Here is a 21,247-nt window from a genome sequence, read left to right as displayed (position 1 = left end):
TTATAATTTAAGAAATTAAAAGCTATAATTACTGCTTTTAATATCTTAGCTTATAACTTTTAAAACTTTAATAAAACTTTTTTATAACTTAAATAAATAAAAGGCTTATTAAAACTTATATTAATATAAAAAAAAGGTAATATATATTTAATTATTTTTTAGTTAAAAAATAAACAGTCTTTAACTTTTATTAATACTATTAGTATTATTAATAAAGCTATCCTTTTTTTTTTTATTTTTTTTATAAAAGTTATTTTTAAAAACTATATAATAGCCTTAATTAATAGAAATATAATTATTATATAAATAATAATTAAATTTAATAATACTTAATAAGCTTTATAATAGCTATAGTATTTTAATTATAACTCCTTTACCTTTAGCTTAAGCTTTAAAGGCTATATAATTAAAAGTTAGTTTAGCTACTTATTAAAAATAACTTAATTAACTTAAAGTAAAACTAAATATTATTAATAAAGTTATATTAAAAGAAAGATAAAAACTATTTACTAGCTTTTATTAATAAATAGATTTACTACTTATAAAAACCTTAAGTTTATATAATATTATAATCTTTTTAATATTATGCTTTTTAAGCTTTTTTTATATATAAGCTATTTTTTTTAACCTTTTAATATTAGTATTTATTAATATTTTAAGTAGTAATAGTAAAAGTCTTTATAAAAGTTTATAATCTTTAGCAGTATAAGTATTATAAAATATAACTTCCTTTATTAATAAGATAAGATATATAAGGCTGCCTTTAAAGCTTATTATATTTATATTAAATTTAAAAAAGCTAGCCTTTAGCCTTTTAACCTTAATTTAGTACTATTATTATTTTACTATAGCTAAAAGTAATAGCTAAAGCTACTTTTACTTAGCCTTTTTATTTAAAATATAATCTTATTATAGTTAGTTAAGAAGTTAATATAAAATATATAAAAAAAGCTTAAGATTTTAAGTAGCCTAACTTAAAATATTATTTAAAATATTATTACTTATATAAACTATATAATAATTTTAAATTATTAAATAAAAAAATATAATAACTTTAAGATTATTAAATTTAATATAAGGTATATTAAATAAAAACTTACTGCTAAATTTAAAGTATTATTAATAGCACTTATACTATTACTTAGCTTTATAATAAAATAGCTACTTAATAATAATAAAAAGTAAAAAAGGAAGCTTAAGTATAAGCTTATAAGCATTAATATTAACTATAATAATAATATACCTTAAATATAGCTAAAGCCTTATTAAAGCCTTGCTTTTATAGCTAGGCTGCTATTAATAAATAAAAATATTAAGAAAAGATATTTTAAGTATATTTTTAAAATTAAAAGACTTTAAAAAAAAGAGAGATATTATAGTAATTTATATAAAAATAAAATAAGGCTAATAATAATTATTATTTCTTTTTTTTAAGAATAATACTATAGCCTAATTTTTTAAAAATCCTTAAACTTATAACCTAGCTTAAAAAAGTTAAAAAAAAAGCCTAAAATTAATAAAAAAGCTAATTTAAAAAATAATAAAATTAATTAAAGCCTTAAAGCTAGCTATATTATAATATTATTATTTAATAGTACTACTAGTAATAATATTAAAAAAGATAATAATAATAATAATAATAATAGTAATATTAAGATTATTATAACTTCTAGCTATATAAAGACCTTATTTAATTATTATTTTAATATTTTTAAGTTTTTTTATATAAAAGGTCTTAGCCTTAAGCTTAATAAAAAAATAAATTAGAAAATTAATTAAAATTTAAAAAAGTTAAGGGTATTAAAAGTATATAACTTATTATTAAAAAATAAGCCTTTTATTATTATTATAAAATGCTAAATTAATATACTATAAATATAAGTATATCTTTCTTAATATTTTTAAATATAAATTATACTATTATAATAACACTTAATATATTAATTTTTATATTAAAAAAAAACCTTAAATATAGTTTTATATAGCTATTAATTTTTTTTTTATTTTCCTTTTACCTAGGTATTATAATGCAGCAGTTATACTATAATAAAAGGATATATATTAATAAAAGATATAGGTTAGGTCTCTGCCTTTTTAGTAAGGAGAGGCGGGGGCCTTATGGCTGGGCTATTAGTTAACCCGCCGAGTAGCTAGTATTCGAGTAGAATCGTCTGATGCCATGTGCATGTGGATGACCTCACTATACTAGAGCCCCACCCGCCTAACGGCGGTGCCACGCCACGAGCCGCAGCGCTGGGAGGCTTGGACGAGCCCGAGTAGACGCAGTATCTTGGTCTTTTTCCCTAGAGATTTTTTGATGTTTGCAACTGGACCTCACCGAAATGTGAAACCTGTGGTGGCGATGATCGAGCAGCACCACCGAACATTTCACAGAGAGGATGGAAAGTCCATCAACAGCTGACGATACAAGCGTCCAGCTCAAGGACATACCTACTTGTACAGGTCGCAGTATCGTCAGATTCTATGCAAGTGCTGGCGACAAATCTGCCCAAGGCATCCTCATCGCCGCCCTACGAGGACAGCAGGCCACCCTCTTCTCAGCTGGCCAGCGGCCAAGGCAACTCTGGCCTCACCACACCTGCGACGCAAGGGTTGCATTGGTAAATCCCTCCCCGATAGCCCTGTTTTGCGCCAGTCCAGCCCAAGTCCAGTCCAGTCCAGTCCAGTCCAACCACCTCTGCCAGGTAGACACTCGATGGAGTCGCTTGTATACATAGCACTTGTTACTATAGTTGTACTTTCAAGCGCTCAAGTACATACGCGAATACCACTGTCTCTTCAGCCGTCAGTTACAGCTCGATCCATACAAACCGTAGAGCATCAACATGCTCCCTAGACGACGAAACTCTCAGATTCACAGCCAAAGGCTGCAACCAACCAACCAACTAACCCCAACCAGCGCTTCTCCAGCCCTGCAACAACACACGCCAACCCCCTGTCGCTCATCAGATGACTTGCACCCAATCCCGTCGCTCTCACCGGACGGCATGCCCGCCAAACGCTCCGTATCATCGACTGGCACCAGCCGCCAGCCCAGCTTCAGATTCTGGGGACCGGCAACAGCGGGCCAATCGCCACGGACCGCATTTCCAGACGGACGCAAGAGTCGACAGCAACAACCAAATGCAAGGTATAGGTAAGGTAGATACTAAGACATCTGGAGCAGTAGTATTAGATAGTACATATCCGGTACATGCGAGAGCCAAAGCCGGGACCCATCCGTCAGAGCCGCGGTAGGATCGTCCAGGACTCCAGGCCTGCGTGTGCTTTGCTTGGGTCTCCGGTAAGGCTGTGCACGCGCCCTCCTTGATCCATCAGCAGGTACCTAGTAGTAGTAAAGCGGAAAGGCAAGACATCAAAACGGGTCGACTGGAGACGTGCCGGCGTCCCGTCGAGTCAAGGCCCATCCCAGGCCCAGGCGGTTCGACAGCTAATGAGCAGCAGTCATGGTAGTAGTACTTCAACACCACGACTCAGTGATTAGGTGCTGGGCTGATGCCGGTGATGGTGATGATGCATTCGCTTCGGTACGGTACTAGGCAGTAGGTGCCTAGGTAAGGTAGCTGCTCTGATTGGGTTCAACGTTGAACGCCCTGATGCACTTCCATGCTGTCGCTTGCTGTGCAAGTCCATCTGCCTTCGCACGGTGCGCCCTCCCGCCCGCCACGGCGCCGCGGCCCCGACTTTTGAGGCTCAACAAGGCGCTCAAGCACCCTGGGCTACAGAGGCCTCAGTCCCACCCCCCCCCCCGACGCCTCTGCCGCTCTCGCACGGTGCGCGCCGCCGAACGGCCTCTACCTTAATCCCAAGGCGAGCCCACTATTGGCCCCGGACATGCGCCAGAGACCCTGGCAGTGCCCCCCCCCAGGGAGGACGAAGGAGACCTAAGCAGCAAAGCACAGCGCTGATGAAGCTGCTGATACACAGAGCATCATGCACATGCTTTGCAAGCCCTGTCATAATGTACTACCTAGCCCGTAGATAAGTATACCCAGCATGTACAGTAGAGTACAGTACAGTACATGCAGAGTGGAGTTGACCCTCGAGGGCAACGGCAGCTGAAAAGCCCAATCGATAGCACACAGGCTCTGCTACCTACTAACTGCGAACTTACTAGGCACAGCTGGTAGCGGCACCTAAATTAAGAAGCTGACCGGCCCCGATTTCCTCTCACCAAGCTCCAATCCCTCGTTCCACCTCGTCTTCGCTTGTTCCTCGTTACCCGTCCCGTAATCATAACTCTTCTCTTCTTTTGACTCTCTCCATCTTCATCTTTACGTCGATACTGCCGTCTCAGACACAGCGGCTCAGATTGCCCAACAGACGCGCAGCCGCACAGGAGGGCAGCCATAAATCTCCGTGGTTATACAGCCGATCCAGAACGGGAACCGAGACCAGCCTTGTCCATTATACCGATCCCAGACAAACAAACATACAGACAGACAGACACACGACACAACAGCCGCAGCTTGATCCATCCCCCAAGCGAAACGAACAGCCAAGAACAACGCCCCATACCCAACTGCACCACCGCCTCTGCCGTTATCGACTCTCCCGTCTAAGCTCCATCACATTCGCCCAATCCCTAGCCCTCCGTCCGCTCCCAGAGCGGCTGGCAGTTTCTTGCCTCCCATGCGCTCCTCTCCACGATAGCGACAGTGAAAGCGACAGCGGCACAATCTCGCTTCTTGTCCTCGTCTTTCTCTCTCCCTGCCTCTCCCTGCCACACATTCACATCAGCCACCATGTCTCTTGCCTGTGGACTCTTTGTAAGTCTCACTCTCAGCCCATCGCCCTCACGCTCTCTAGCCAATTCTCTGCTGACGACGAATCACACATACAGCGCCGTCGCTCAAGATCAGACGAGAAGAAGCCACGCCGGACCCGGACCTTTTCCATCTTCGACCCCAGCATCGACGTCCTCAAGCGGATGATCAAGAACGCCACCATGATTGCTCCCGCGAGATTCCACGACGGCGGAACGACCATCTCCCGCGTCGGATCCCTTTCGCGCGAGCACTCAATGACGCCCGAGATGTTTGCCATCCTAGAGAACGTCTACGACGACCTACGAAAGGACGACCTTGAGCTGTCGAGGGAAGCTTTCATCGAGTTCCTCAGGGATGTGCAGGGTGAGGCCACAATCCAGCTGGACAAGGAAAGGTTCTCTCTAGGGGACTTTATCTACACCTTGGCACATGCGTACCGATGGGATGCCGTCCGGAAACCGTCGCAAAAGGACTATTCGAAACCCATCACAAACTACTTCATCAACAGCAGCCACAATACCTACATCAGCGGCAACCAATTGGCATCCAAGACTTCTCCAGAGGCCTACATGAATGTACGTCTGCGCTTTCCTTATGTCACACGGCTTCCTATGAACAGCTGGGCCAAGGGGGGGGGGGGGGGGGGAACAGAACTTCCGATTTTTGTCATCGATGCTGACTTACCTCGCCTAGGTCCTGAAGAGGGGCGGTCGCTGCATCGAAATCGATGTCTGGAATGGCGACGAAGTCTTGATCCCCGGCGCGTCCAAGTCGCCAGCCGGCAGCGGCCATACGAGGGCGCTTTCCGGCATCTCTGGCAGCTCCCTCCCCTACGCGGCGGCTGCCGTCATTGAGAGGGTCGAGGACAAGCTCGAAGCAGCCAAAGACACCGCCAAGGGTTATCTTGGTAGCTCGAGCGGCAATGGACGGTCCAGAAGCACCAGCACCAACAGCAGAACCATGACGGATGACGCATCGTCAAGTTCCAGCAACGTCTATCTCGCCGTCGACGGCAGTGCATCCACCGAGAAGCTCGAGGTGCCCCGTCAGTCAAGGACTCGCCAGACTTTGCCCCGGGGAGAGCCCATTGTCACACACGGCTGGACATTCACGACGCCGTGTGGCTTCCGCGAGGTGTGCGAGACGATCCGGGACCATGCCTTCTCTCACGGAAATGACCTGCCCATCATCATTAGCCTGGAGGTCCACGCCGATCACAACCAGCAAGAAGTCATGGCGACCATCATGAAGGAGGTCTGGGGTGACATGCTTATCCAAGAGCCTTACGAAGGCTGCGATCCCAAATTCAGAGTGCCCACGCTGGACGATCTGCGATGCAAGATCATGGTCAAGGTCAAGCGGGCAGTCGCCAAGATTGACCATCACCCCGACGCCACCGCATCTCTGCCCGTTCTGCAGGCAGAAGACGATGGCTCGACGTCGGATGATGAGCAGCGTCCAACCCCTCTTCTCCGAGCGGCCGTCTCCTCTCCGCCAGGCGCCGTGCCTCAGCAGGACGAGAACGGCAAGGTGACGATATGCAAGCCCTTGAGCGATCTCGCCGTCTACACCCGCAGCGAGCGGTTCAAGAGCTTGAGCACCCCCCAGGCGAAGCAGCCCACGCACATCTTTTCCATCAGCGAGGATAGGATCTTGGAGCTCCACGACAAGTTTCCGCGCGAGGTCTTTACCCACAACAAGAACTTCTTCATGAGAGCCTTCCCTGCTGGGCGGAGAATCAACAGCTCCAACCCCGACCCCACGCTGTTCTGGCGCAGGGGAGTCCAGATGGTGGCCATGAACTGGCAGAACATGGACGAGGGCATGATGCTCAACGAGGCCATGTTCGCAGGCGAGGACGGCTGGGTGCTCAAGCCCGCGGCCTACCAGGGCGCCGACAAGCTCAGCGTGACGCTGGACCACGCCGCCAAGCACACGCTGGATCTTACCCTCACCTTTTTCGCAGGACACAACATCCCGGCCGAGGAGGAGGATGAGGGGGACAATCCGCGCAGCAGAAGCGCTCTGCGTCCTGTCATCAAGGCCGAGCTCCATATTGGCGAGACCGACAAGGACGGGCACGAGCACTCGTACAAGCAGCACACAAAGGCGGCCAAAACGTCCAATCCCCAATTCATGTCCAGCTCCCATCACAAGAGTGCCGGCGAAAAGCTGCAGTTTCTCAACATTCCCAAGGTGGTGGAGGAGTTGAGCTTCATTCGGTGAGTTACCATTTCTGTACTCAGCAACTTTCATTTGTCCCTTGTCTCCCTCTCATGCTTCCTCGCTTCCAACCTTTGCCCTCTTCTCCTCCTGGCATGCGTCTTGCGCGCCAGAGTCTCTTACCCCTTCTTGTGTCACGCTTTGAACCTGCCACGACATAGTCGACGTATGTGTGCTTGCATACGTCACAGAAGCACGTCGTGCTCGGCCAACTGGCAACGAACGAACCAAGCGGTCGAGGCACGGGTAACTCCCCAAACCTGCCATGCCGTGTCTCCTGAACCTCAGTCCTTCTTCATCACTGCCACACAAGCTCGTATCGCTGGCGGGTGAGGGCATTCACGGATCCAGCTTGTCGGGTCTAGGCTTGCGCTACCCAACCCCCCCTTTTTTTGCTTCCTTCTCTGCGGCAGGCTGCCATCTTGAGGTTACAGCAGAAGGGGTAAAAGTATCCTTGCTCGTGTTCGTAGCTTGCATTACCAGCTGCTAGCTACCTGCCTTTTGCCATAAGTTCCTAGTTGTATTACCCTCATGAACAAGAGCAAGGCGACCGTTTCAACCCGTCTTCCCCGGTGGTACCACGGTTCACGGCCGAACAAGACAACAAGGGGGGGCAAAGAATGATTTTTGTGAAAGCAAAACGACTAATCAAGAGCATCTGCATGATCAACAGGCTCAAAATCGAAGACGCCTCCCACACCGTCAGCTCGCCGTGCCTCGCGTGGGCATGCATCCGCCTCGACCGCCTGCAGCAAGGCTTCCGCTTCATCCGCCTGCACGACATGAAGGGCAACGAAATCATCGGCGGCAAGCTGCTTGTAAAGGTCGAGAAGGTGTTGCGGTGAACGGCTACGATGACGCCGACACCCAGCCATGCTCTCTCTCTCTCTCTCTTTCTCCCTCCTTTGCCCTTACGTCCTACAGCAACTGGACTGGAAAGTGATACCCCATCCATTCAGGTTCTTTGCTTTTTTTTTGTCGTCTTGTACTTTTTCTCTTTGCCTGATTCCATGTTTGGACGATATACTTTTTCTTTTTATCTCGTTGGTTTACATCTTTTACTTTACATCTTTCCAAGATTCCGCCGTATCATTCAACTTGCCCTTTCTTCTTCTTGTTCTTTTTCTGTTTTTCTTTTTCATTTTCACATATTTCCCATTATCGGCATACACAGATTTCTCATGAAAGAGACGGGCGAAAGAACCCAAAACGATTCCCCCTACTGTTGGCATTGTACTTTGAGTCCTTTTTTTTTTTTTTTTTTTTTCTTTTCTTCTTCTTGTGGGATCAACGGCGTCCCTCGTTTAGACCCATGTTTTCTTCATCTTCTGGATGGATATCTTTTGTTTTATTCTCATCATATCAGAGGCTTAGATTGGGGAGCTCACGTATCATAGAAAGAATGTCCACCCTGGATTCGATGGATTTGGTTAGGATCGGAATGGGATTGAGTTGGAGCGGCTTTTGGAAGAGAAAGAAACAGAGAGACAGAGAGAACAACGTCACTTCATAGGACAAGGACGAGAGTTGGTTATGGCTTTGGAAGGGCGGTAAAGGCAAGAGGAGGACACTACTCGGGCTGGCTATGAGAGGCGTTGGGATAAAGATTGGACAGCAAAAGGGGGGAGGGGGGGCTTTCACTTTGCCGGTTTTGGTCACGACAGGAGATAGTCATCATCATCATCAACTTGATCTCTGGCCCAAGGCCCGCCTTTGGGCCAATGCATTGCTGCGTCATCTACAGTCCACTGCATTTCCTGTGTATGCTTCCCAGCTGTGACGTGAAGCTGTTTTTTTGGCGTGGTTGATTGGTGTGTGTGCCAGATCGCAGAGTAATGGTTCGATGTCATGAATAGACGGCTCTCCTGTCCACAACAACACACCACCCATTCACAACGGCTCCCACACTTCCTCCATCTCCCCCCATCTCTCCCCTCCTCCTTTCTAATCTAAGCTAAGAGCATGCAGTGGAAAGAGACTTGAAATCCTCCCGCGGGAATGGCACACGGGTGTAGCCACGCTTTCCCACCCTTTGCAACAGAGACGCATGCACCTCAACCATCCACCGGCCCTCGCTACGATACTAGCCATGCATCCATCCCCCCCCCCTTTCCCCCTGTTCTCCCAGACTCCATCCACACTATTACGACATACAGAAAGGCGATGGAGGAGAAGGAGGAGGAGGAGGAGGAGGAGGAGGAGAAAGAAGAAGAAGACGTGAGGAAGAATGCAAGATGATAAGGGGGCGGTCATACCAAGGATGCCTGCATCTTGGAGCCCACGCCTCCCAACCAGAACCACAGATTCTGAATAAGTATCACAAAGAAACAGATGTCCCTACACAATTCAGCAACGACAAAGAGAAATGAAAAGGACAACGCTCTACTAGTTGAAAGAGCCCGTCTCCATGCCAGACGCTGCCCGCGCAGTAGTGCGGCCGCTGAGCGCGGGAAGGCTCCCGGAAATTGGTAGCTCCTAGCAGACTGTCACGATCGAGGAGGAGAAAAAAAAATGATAAAAGGGTAGCGAGCCAATTGGATGCCACCGACATAGACCTTTAGGCTGACCCAGTCTCCTTCAGACACTGCGGAGCTGATTCGTCTGGGTTTTCTCTTCTTCCTGCGTTGGTCTCAACCCCCTCCTGTATGGCCTCCTCTGCTGATGATGCTAGTAGGGCGCGGCTAGTGGCATCGGAGGAGGAAAGGCTGATGCCGCCGTGGCACGACGCCGTCGAACGCCGTTGGGGATAGTCAAAGGAAATGCTTGGCGGTGAGACTGAAAGGGTTGGTCCATCGATGTCTGCCACTTCGGATGCGGCTGCTGCCGCCCGCATCCTTCTAGGAACGCGGCCCCCAGAAACAAGTTGGAGCAGACAGGAGCATGTCTCGACGAAAGGGCCGCTCATCGTCACCAGGAGAAGGCAGAGGCAGATGGGGGGAGGCGTCAAGCTGCGCGGCCAAACGTCGTCTGGGCGACACGGAATAGACAAACGGTCCCACTGCCGACGGTTGGGGAACAGGCGCGCTGGCAGCCGAGTACGAGTCCGCCATTAACTCCGTTGATACACGCTGCCCATCGCCTGCAGGCTTCCGGCATTGCTTCGAGCCGTCTTGGCTGCCAGTGACGCAGTGAAACATGCTACTAGCAAAAGCTCCGGCATGAACACAGAATGGGGATTTGTGCCTGTTGGTTGCCCGCTGTTGTCTGGGGGGGGGGGGGGGGGGGGGGGAGGCCGCATCTCGTCAAGTCCTAGCCACCGTCGAGGCGACAGGGAGCGAGCCTGGCATTCCCATCCAAGCTGCGACTCTCTTCCTCTCATTCATCCCGCCTCTTCTGCTCCTGCCCCTTCCCCCCCTCTCTGGCCTCTCCGTCTTCTCTTGGGGTGCGGAACGAGTCCATTGGCCATAGGACGTGAGTCTGTCGGGAGAGTCTGCTGTTGTATGATAGGTCCGCCCTGGACGTTGGGCTTCCATTGGCTGAAAAGTCTCGAGCTACATGTCTTCTGCAGTGAAATTGTCTGCAGAGCAGGGCACTTTCGACGGACAAGTCTGCCCTGATGGCGTTGCCAGTTTGGCATGCAGCAGACGATACAAGTTAGGCCAAAGGCAAATATCGGCGATGCCATCGACCCATGGTAACTCGCCGCGTGCACAACAAATGGCAGTCTGCCATAAAGATCTTTCCAGGAATACAGCTGAAGGACCATCCAGGCCACCCATGTTCTCAAACCCAGAGTCACGGGGGAATCACTCACCAGGGTTGAGGATTGAGAAATACAGCCGGGGTCTGATATTCGCGCCAACACATGTAGCCGGTCTCCATCCTTGACAGTTGCAGGCGTGCCTTATACGACTTCAAAGATGCGGAAAGGAGCAGCAAGTCTAAAAAGCTACTGCATATCCTGGATTAGCCACGCAAAGCGGACAGGTCGTTGACGTTAGCCATTGATGGGCTATAAGTCAAGCGCCTGTGAGAAGACACAATGAGTGAAAACCTGCATAGCAAGTCAAATCAGCCCATTAATCAAGCCGAAACAGTGGCACCGTCATATCAGTAAGCCGTACGAATGGTTGCGAGGAATGGGAACATAGTTGTGACCGAATGCTCGGGGAGTCTTTTCACGCCCCCCCCCCCTTTCGACAGGGTCCCTCTAGCAGGATAGACAGGTGGTCACGGTCACGAGGGCTGGGCATAAATGCATGCCTTGTCCATGAAAAGACTTGTTTTGGCCCCCGATCCGACCCCCAATCCGAATCAGGCGCGAACCAGGTCGGCGGTCGGGTTGTGCCTCATGGAATCCGCGTAGCCATGGTTGCTGGTCTCCGTTCATTTGCTGAGGAATTCCGCCATATCTCTCCAATGGCAATCCTAGCAGACGTTTTCATTCTATATCACCTCCGCTGTAGGGGCACTACTACTTTGACTCTTCGAAAGGGTAAGATCTGGGAATGGAACGCAGCTCCCAGAGCTAAGGAGCCTGGCGCGGTTGGTTGTGACGGCAACACGGAGCCTTGCCGTGAGCGTACTGTGCTTGTACAAGCTGGCGTTCGTTTCTCGGGCGATGGTTGACCGCTCCGTCTCATCGCTTCCTGAGCGCTAAGCAGGCTCCTTGGGGTGGCCGTGTCATCCTGCGCTTTGATAAGTGGTTTGACGCTCTTCCCGCTGGTGAAATGTGAGACATGCTCCCGCTGGTGGCTTGGCCGATCTCATCCCCCGGTCAATAGGCCGCTCCGCTTCGATAATTTCAGCTTGAATGATGGCATGCCTGCAAAGCTCTTTCCGCGGTTCTAGTAGTAGCAGCACCTCTGGGCTAATCCAGAGGGTTGCCTGGCTTTGGGTAATACGGTGATCCAACCGGGGACCAAGTACGTTTTCTAACCTGCCCATAGCCTGTGCTGCAGCTGGCTTGTCTCCTGGCCCCTGTATGTTGCGACGCTCGAGTCTTCAGTGGATAGTGGTCCGAGGCCGAATCCTGCCAACCATGCCTTGACTGGAATGCCGGACAGAAGTGTTGAGTAGTTGCCCAAGTATATCTCTATGCCATCGATGAATCAAGGCCGATTCGACAGCTCCCCAATTCGCCATTCATGTGCATGAATGCTTTACTGAGCTCAGCATAACGGATAACGCGGACATGGCCGAGCGTTCTCGTGACGCACATAACATGCAGTGCGCTACTGTCATCAAGGCGAGTCGAAGAAAGTCCGTTTCCCGAAGCATCTGGGGTACCGAGTCCTGTCGAAGTGCCGAACCGACTGCCTGGCCAAGTGACGATGCGTCCTTCAATACTGACCATATCCCGCGGATGTTGACCACTCTCAGTTGGTTCACGCCTGCTTCGAACCGAATCTGTACTTCAGCAATGCCATGTGCTCCACGCATGCTTCCTACATTTGTAGTAAGCATTTCGGCAAGGGGTAATGCGGTAATCGCAAGGAAACTCGCTGCTCAGGCCAGGCCAAAAGCTCAAATAGCCGTCATACTCGTACAAGTTTGTCGTCTTGCAGGCTATCGTCCATTACTGTAACCTATGCAGCCGGCCGAGATGATCGAGTGGGGAGCAAAGGCATGGGGCGAATGCCATCGTCGTGTTCCTCTCTCCAGATACAACAGTAGCAGAAGGTTGTGTAATCCATGGGCCGTGTACGGAGTACAACCAAGCTGTGGCTCCTATTCCTGCAGAGATTCCTTCAACAACGGTGTCGGGTTGTATTCCCTGTATCTGACTGGCTACTGCCGAGTAGGCTTTGTCAGGAGTTGCAAGGTCCTTGACAACGTGACGCAGCGGGATTGCTTAATTTCAACAACCGCCGATTCTGGGCAGAGCTGGCAATATAAATCTGAAGAGGCCGAAGTGACGACCTGGCTCGGTGCGGGTAGACTTCGACGTCTGTGCTCGACAAGGAACAGGAAGTGACACCCACCATCAGGCAGCGTTCGTCTTATGTTACGGCGGCTTCGGCAACCCAACGCTACTACTATTAGAGCATGACTGTGGCGGAATCATGTCCTGCAACATGACATGGCATGCAACAACAGAACAGAACCCAGAACCTGTAGGTAGACTTAGTCTAGGCCAGAATATGATATTTGAGTATGGCGTCGCCGTGTGCTTTGCAAGAGGCAGACATACCTTGATACGACTCATCGCGGTTTACTGCATTCCCAGACTCTACCAGGTGGAGGGAGGGGAAAATAAGGGGATCCGCTTTGCCAATAGCGCTCTGGCTGGGTTCCCCTGGCCAAGCTGAGCGAGCAAGCCATTTTGCTGTCTCGTCCACTTGTCAAAGCGACCGCCTGACCTTCGAGCCATCTGATAAGTGACAGCCGTAGTGTATATCTCTTGTGGCACCGGGTCCCGCCTGTTATGACCATTGAGCATCTTCTTCCGTGCCCTCTTTTTGTTCTCTTTCTTTTCTACTAGCGCCGGTATCTGCAATCCTCGGACAGCTGGCAACATAGCGGGTGAATCTGAGTCTATTACCTACAGCACCAGGTTTATCAGAAAATGGTCCGGAAAAAATAGCATATAAGTAAGGGAGAATGACAGAGAGAGAATCTGTGGGTACGGCAATGCCACCAGCCAGACACAATTCAACGCGCGTCTCTTAATACGAACAACAAGAATAAGAGAGAAGAGAGAAAAAGCAGGTGGTCACGAGCTGTAGGGCTTGTCCAAGTCGCGGTAGCCAGCTCGGCGAGAAAGGAATATGGAAGGGGAGCAAAAGAAGGAGAAAAAGAATAGTCGGTACAAAGCATGCTTCCTTTTTTCCCTTCTTTCTGTGATTGCAGATCGGCGTGATGTCGGGTGGGATCCCGGAGCCGTAACCTGGATCACGTCCGTCCGAAGAGGAGGCTTTGCGGCGAGCAAGGTTCTGTCCTGGCTGTCTGTTCCCTTGCTTCTTCTTTCGTTAGCCCTTTTCCTATTCAGCGCAGTTGGGCAGCCATTATGCAGCTTCCCAAGCACAATGGCGTCAGACATCCGGGGCCAGACGGAGGATGGCAGTGTTCAAGGTTGTGGCCTCCGAGAATAGACAGAGAATACCGTGGTAAGGTGGCAACAGAGAAGAGGTCGAGGGGGTGCGCAATGGCTCGAGTCGAATCATGTCGGGACGAGTCGAGACAGGCGCCGCATGGCATCAGAACTGGGAAGAAGTTCGAGGAAGACTGTAGGGCCCCAACTGAGGCCGAGACATGTAACCCGTGCCTACCTATTCGTAGGTACATACAAGCGTTCAGCGACGACTCGGGAAGAAGCAGGCATGGGTACGTACCCAAGATCAGCAAGGCCCCAAAATTTGTTTCCTTCCCAAACTTTCCCCTTGCTGGCGCCTGCCCCAGGACCCCCGTCTCTGCTCGCCTGTCCCAGCCGCGCTAGCCCGCTTCTATGGTAAGGCAGGAGAGCCGCCAATCTCAGGTACCTTATCCTGAATTCGGATCCTGGCCGCGATGACCTCAAGGCTGCTCGTGTGCGAGTAAGTGCCTTGCCTCCACGCTCGTACCACTCGTGATACTAGTACCTTGTCTCGCCTGGAAGACGACACAGAATCAAACAAGTATCATATCCTACCAGCAAGGGCACCTTGTAGCGATGGATGCAACACCCTGAAAGGTCCCCACGAGCACTCATGTGCTCACCCATCTCAATACGACTTCAGCACATTACCGGGTGGTAACCCAAGCGGAGCCCTCCTCACCTTGGCGAACCTGTTCAGGCTGCGATGGAGACGGCACATGGCTAGAGACGAGCACCTGGTAGTCAGTGGATGCAACACCAAGAACCCATGGGTGCTATCGCCGTTAGTGTAGAGCACCCTGGGTGATGGCACTTTCAGGAGTACGAATTACCTCTTGAGGCAAAAGCCAAGAGGACTGAGTAGCACAAGGTGAAGTCGGCACCTCCAGGGGCTAGATGCAATTCGTGCTTTCGAACCATTTGCGTCAAAACATGCACCGAAAAAGACGGACAAATCATCTTGGGTTGGTCGACTTGAAATCTACGACTCGACCGCTGACTTCGCCTTCAGCCTCTACGTACTATGTGCGTACAGGGCCTGCCCGTAGCTTGACGAAGATGTTTAACCCCCGAGAGGAGTAGTCAGGTTGTGTGTTGGTTGTCTGACTATGCCAATTTCACCAGCTGTCAGTTCTCATGAGTTTGCCGGCGAACAAAGTAACCCAAGTAGGCGCCTAAACCGGGAAGTGGGAGCTGCGCGGGAGAAACAACGCGAGGTAGGTAGGTACCTAAGGTAAGGTAGGGTATTAGTAGACGAGGCCGACTTGATCCGTATCCCCGTATCCCGTACGAAGTACAAGCCATGATAAGTGAGACGGCTACAGCTATTACCAAGGTACCTACCTACCTTACCTCCAAGTACTGACTGGGAACATGAAGTATTTCGTAACGAGCCGGAACCCGTTGTTCCGTGAGCAGGTCATTGAGGGAATCTTCCCAACGAGCAACCTCCCAGTCAAGGTGCACTACCTACCGGTAAGCATAAGGTAAGTAAGGTAGGTAGGTAGATGAGACTTGCGGGCATGTAAGGTATGTATGTAGGTGTGAACATGGGTCAGGGCCTCTTCACCCAGCGATCTCATTAAATCAGATACTAGCAGATGGTGGGGTCATCAAACCACCCATCCAAAACGCACCTGTACTCTGTACCTTCTGCAACTGTTTCCCCGTCCTCTTGGGATGTCGCCGGGGTACGTGCTGGTGGAGCCAAAAGCCAGGGCGGAAACCGACGGCGCTTGGGCAAATGCAAGTAGAATGCCGTGGGGCTTATTTTGCGCCTGCAGGTCACTGGTACGGGTCGTGGACCACGTCCATGTACTCGTACGCACCCACGATGCAGCGAAATTGTTGGCAGTTGGCGGACTTCTTTCTGAGAGGTGATAAGCGATGGATGACAGATGACGAGAGTGAGAGAAAGAGAGAGGCGATACGAAATATGGAGCACAAGTGTGCCTACATCAAGATGTAACAGGAAGAGAGACAAAAGGAAGAAGAAAAAAAAGGGACGACGCAATCCATCATCGTTGCCGTTGCAAGCAACATCACCCAGTCGCCTGCCGTGCGGGATTGGGCTGCGTTGCGGCCGGCATGCCCCGAAAATGGACGCGGGTTTCAAGTGCTGAATGCAACCGTGATCATTCATTCATCATCATCACAAACAACGCTCGGAGGTGAGTACTAAGCGGCAAAAGTGCCTGTACCGCGGACTTGGTACTCATCTGCACATGCCGCTCTGGACTTGTCGATTCGTTACGGAACAAGGACTTGCACGCCTTGAGGCCTTCGCCTTGTGCTTTTCGGGGGGGCAATGGGGTACTCGTACATATGTATGTATGTCCAACATGAACAACGGCCCGGCTTCCAGAGGGCAATATCGGGGGAGAAGGCGTCAATGACACGATGCTCTCGACCGCGCGCTGCTTGTTGGGCAGAACAAGCCCTCCCTGCTTTGCACCTGCGATATATCAGTTCCCCGTCGGCGGATACGCAAACCCCTGCCAAAAAGGGTGGCATCGACGTCAGGTAGTGGTAATAGTACTGCTGTGCAAAGTATGCAGTAGTCGCAGTAACATTACCTCTGCTGGGCTGGAAGTATGAAGAGCTGCTTGATAAGAATGTCTCGGGCTACCCGTCAACAATTGAGCATGATCCGACAGGTAGCAGGCAGCATGATGGATCATAGTCATGTTTGACCGGGCCAGGACGATACGGAGCAGCAGCCACCGCCGGCTTCCGCATACAAGCAGCGACCGGCATTCGATCCCATTTGCAAGTCGCCTTGCACAAGCCGGCTGTGATCCGCAGGCAGGCCTTTAGCATCTCTGGTCGGGGTTTGCTCCTAGTGGCTCAGCCTCCTTTGCTGGCCACCCAATACGTTGCCGCGGAACACCCTGGTCCATCTCGCGAGAGGTCTTCCCATCACAGCGGAACCCAGTCGCGCTAGCCTGGGCAACTCTTCGTGATACCTGTCATCGGCGTTGTGTGTGTGTAATCGCTCGGAGGAAGGGTTGTACAGGCACGCAGCACAAGCACGAATCATGCATGGAGCGGTGTCGTGTCTGGAAATTGGTTCCTGGCGGACAAAAGGCAGTTAGATATTGCCCCATGCCGAGTAACGGAGCACAAGACACTCGTGCCTGTTCTTGCGTCGATGCCATGTCATGGAAGGAGTTCCTTATGCGCGCGTGTGTGTGTCGTGCTCGCATTGTATTATCAGGTACGCGGCACGTGGTCCCGCTATTCTGGAAGATAGGAGGAGCAGGGGATTTCGTGTGAGAGTCTCATTGATGGTAGAACAGGTTGTCATACTCGCCAAGCAGACGCAGCAGGACTCTCTGAAGAGAGGACGCTGCACGCCGCAGACCTCGCAGGAGCTTGATCGAGGGACGATCAGGCTGAATGTACCAATCCAGAATGTTCAACACTATTACTATTGGCAGGGGTACTGTGTGCCTGCACGGGGCGTTCGTAAAGTTCCCGGCGACCGGGATCGCTTGCGGCTGGAGGGGCGAGACATGGCTGGGTGAGTTGTCTGATCCGAAGATGTCTGTACTTGGTAGTAGCACGATGGGAGAGAGGTCTCCGCCGGATCTGGGAGAAGTTCAAGCATCAGAAAGTGAGTTTCATGTGTTGCGGTGCGAAGATCGTCACTTTGGACCACCTGCAGCAAGCCTTATTCTTGTCATTGTATGCATCGCGGTAGATCGAAGTAGTAGATGTGCTTCTAGGCTCGTACCAAGACATGGTAGAATACGAGAGCATCAGCCGTCTGCTGGCGGCATCGCTCTTGGCGATTGGCACGGCTGGCTTGTCCATCGCATCCACAGCGCCGCACGGCTAGTATTGGGTCTGGGGTGTTTATCTCAGAGGATCGTCGCGGGGGTTAAGGGTCAAGCTGCAGCAGACCGTCATCGTACCAAGAGCGATACAAGTAACCGCCGATAATGAGAGAGGAGGGTGGAGCGGCATCGCTCTCCGTTGCGGCCCAATACTGCGACCCGTCGTCTACCGTGCTGCTGCTGCTGCTACTAATGCGCACACAGCTAGCAGGAGTTTGCCTTGATGCCGGCTTCGTGCTGTGTCTGTGCCAACGATGCTGCCGGTAAGCGCACATGTAACTCATTTCGGGTTCCATGGAGGGAGTGCGGAGGCCAGAAATTCGTCCGCCCCACGCAGCGAAGAGCAAAGTGGCTCTTTGCAGATTGCCAAATTGCCTGGACGCGATCCGTGTAAGTCATTGCCTGCCACTTGCCTACTGACAGGCGCCGCCAGAACTGCCTCTTCTCTGGCTGCTTGTGCTCATCATCACCCCTTCGCTGACTCTTCCTCCCGTCTGTGTGCCCCCATACCGGCTCCGCTTCGGTCCTGGACGCCCCAGGACACTTGATGCTGAGATTCGCCGCGGCGGCAGCATGCATGCTGGAAATGAAGGAGGCGCATCGTTGACGCTCTCTTGTCGCAGACGGACAGGCATGCGGGAAATCACGCGCTCAAACGTACTCGTACGACGGCAGAGGTGGTCTCTTTATGATGCATCGTAAGTTCTTGGGTGTAGGGGGTGGATTCGGGCAGGGCAGTCTGGAGCCCTTGGTTCAACGATCTGCGTGTCGTCCCAACCTTTGGTCACCCTTGGGTACACGCAGGCATTAGGTGTACCTAAGGCTAGATCAAGAACGGAGTTAGCGAGGAGAGAAATGGCATGGCTTCAGTTGTTCCGTGTTGCTGAAAGGCCTCGAGATTGTCCCTGTTTGTGGCGTGAGTGGGTGCTTGTCATTCTGAGGTGTGGTTGGAGGTACATGCGGGCAGTTCAGGGAAGAGAAGGATGGGTGGACTTTCCGTGCCTTCCAAGGATCAGGTAATTCGAGGTGGTCCCTGGTCAGCAGCGAGGTATGCCGCAGCTTCCAGGTTTGCGGCTTGGCGTGCTCTCAGCCTAATTGGAAGTGCTGTCCGTGGCATATCGGACAAGAAGAAGAAGGAAAGAAGAAGAATAAGTGGAAAGCAAGAACAGGAGGGAACAAAGCAACATACCCAACAGCAAGAAACCGTATGACAGTTACCTACCTACCTAGGTACGTGCCATTGCGGGCTTGAGGGCTGTGCTGCCCAGGCAAGTACGAGCAAGAAGCCCGAATATGCCGTCTCCTTCTAGGTGGCAGTCGTCCTTGCCTCTCATTCTCGAACAATGTTGGCCTGCCTGCAGGCTCTTCCTCTCTCCTTCCCTGTCACCCTTGCTTCTATCTTTCTATTTTCCCGTCCTCTTCTCTTTCCAACTTTTAAGCGAGCACGCCAAATTTGGGTGTGTGGGAAGGAGGAGTGCAGCCAGCAGCAAGAGCAAGTAATTTGAAATTGCCATGGCCAAACGGAAGCAGGAGAGATAGACACGAACCGCAGGAGCCCGCGACCAACGCATTTCCCCAGCACCAGCATTGGGCATCACGACCTTGATCTCCCTGCCAGAACCTTGAATCCTGTCCTTTGCCGGGCTGATCTCGTTTGTTGGGCCCTGCAAAAACATTTGGCGGGATGCCGTCGGCGACCTTCCAGGCGGCGCCATGCACCTGGAACCAGGCGCCAACATTGGACACCAAAAAGTGGCTTGCGTTAGGCCCTGCTGCTGCTGCTGCTGCTGTGCCGCTTTTTTTCTTTTCTTTTTTTGTTTGTTAGCACCAGACGGCTCTGGTTCGAATCGATGAGGCGCGATCAGTCCTCAGATGCCGATATTTGGAGGCCAACAGCAACCAGGCCATCGCGCTGGGGGCGGGAGATGGCCTGTGGCTACAAAGTAGGCAAGGCAAGGTAGCTGGAGATGTAAGGGGTTCGCGGGTGTTTATTGTGTTTGTCCGCGAATTTGATCTGTGCGTTAGTACCTAGCTGGAGCTGGAGCCGGAGCCGGATGTACATGAGCACACTGTGAATGTCCCCTGCAGCTGCGCGGAACCTGACGTCCTGGCACGGAGAAGTACCGCCATCCTACGTCAAGGTACCGCGGAATTGCACTGCTGCTGTTACAGACTCCAAGAGCCGACACATTGCCGGACTCAAGCAACTGGCCAGACCAGCACGATTCAAGCCCGTGCAAGTGTGACAGGCCATTAGGTACCTGCCCAGAACCTCAGGTCCTGGGGCTAGCGGTACTAGCCCTGCAAGCAGTACTCCGCAGGTACTAAGTTGCGGGTGACTAAGTGGGCTGGCTGTCTGTCCGGTCGGTAGCGTCGCCTTCCCACAGCACAAGATCGAATCGCCGGGTGGAGGCGCTGATTGGCCGGTTCCAGCGCGGTAACCCAGCTGGGCAATTGGCGAGCCTGTGGATCCGGTACGGTGCGGGTACTTTGTGGTTGCTCAGCTAAACTGCGGGTTTCGAGGTACCTGCCTTGGCCCCTCGCTGCAATGAGACGAGAATTGCAGCTGTGCTGGAAAGTGAAAGGAGCCTGGCACGTAAGGTACCTGACCTACCTACCTTACCTACCTACCTACCTGGTACCTATACGACTGTACGACAACCTCTCGACTCTCCTCCTCTCCTCTCCTCTCCTTTACATCTCTTCTTCTTCATTCCACCGCATCATACATTGCCTCGCTGCAGCCTCACAGACGGCCCTGGACCACGGCTGCCTTGGTATCCAAGATGGTGCAGACCTCCTTGCAAGGTCAGCCTGCCCTCTTACTCTCCTTGCTCCTCTCCTCTCCTCCTCTTCCTCTCCCCGCTAATGCCCCTCCTCTGGCCGGTTCTCGTCTCGATCCTTGCTTCACACCCCCCCTTGCTCTCTCCCAGCACAACACCTCCACGACATTTGACGTACATGCCGCACCTCAACCATCTGACTACCTAGGTACCTATCTTCCTGTACTAACGGAGGCCCGAGTAGTACGATTGTGTACCCGTACATGCTTCGTACGAGCAGACGGGCAGGCAGACCGACCTGCGCTGCATGTGCCACAGAAACTGTCCCGGCTCCCGGAAAGCAAAAGCCCATCGTGGCGTGCATGAACAAGCACCAAGCATGGCATGGCATTACCGCACACTCGTGCGCTCCCACATGTCATCGCACGCTCTCATACACTCACAGGCACGCCTGAGCATTCCGATGCGCGCTTTACAACTCGCAAAACCAGCCAGCCAGCCGTCCGTCTCAAGCACAAGCTGCGACTCCGGACAGAGCAGAGCATCATTGCCGTGCAAGTAAGACTTGTGCTTGGCCAGCATGCGCCACGCTGCCAG

At 50.9% G+C, this 21,247-nt stretch overlaps 1 protein-coding gene across 1 annotated transcript; it reads left to right on the top strand.

Annotated features, from left to right (window-relative positions):
- Positions 1-5,056: 5,056 nt before the first annotated feature.
- Positions 5,057-7,858, top strand: TRIREDRAFT_71970 (uncharacterized protein; the record flags this gene model as incomplete). The annotated part of the gene is made up of 5 exons (XM_006967495.2): positions 5,057-5,365; positions 5,484-6,293; positions 6,336-6,880; positions 6,935-7,012; positions 7,687-7,858. The coding sequence occupies 5 exons, from the start codon at positions 5,057-5,059 to the stop codon at positions 7,856-7,858; spliced, it is 1,914 nt and encodes a 637-aa protein (XP_006967557.1).
- Positions 7,859-21,247: the final 13,389 nt, after the last annotated feature.

The sequence above is a fragment of the Trichoderma reesei genome, assembly GCF_000167675.1.
Source record: "Trichoderma reesei QM6a unplaced genomic scaffold TRIREscaffold_17, whole genome shotgun sequence".
Taxonomy (NCBI): domain Eukaryota; kingdom Fungi; phylum Ascomycota; class Sordariomycetes; order Hypocreales; family Hypocreaceae; genus Trichoderma; species Trichoderma reesei.
The sequence above is the reverse complement of the archived record's forward strand: the minus strand, read 5'-3'. Positions and strand labels throughout refer to the sequence as shown.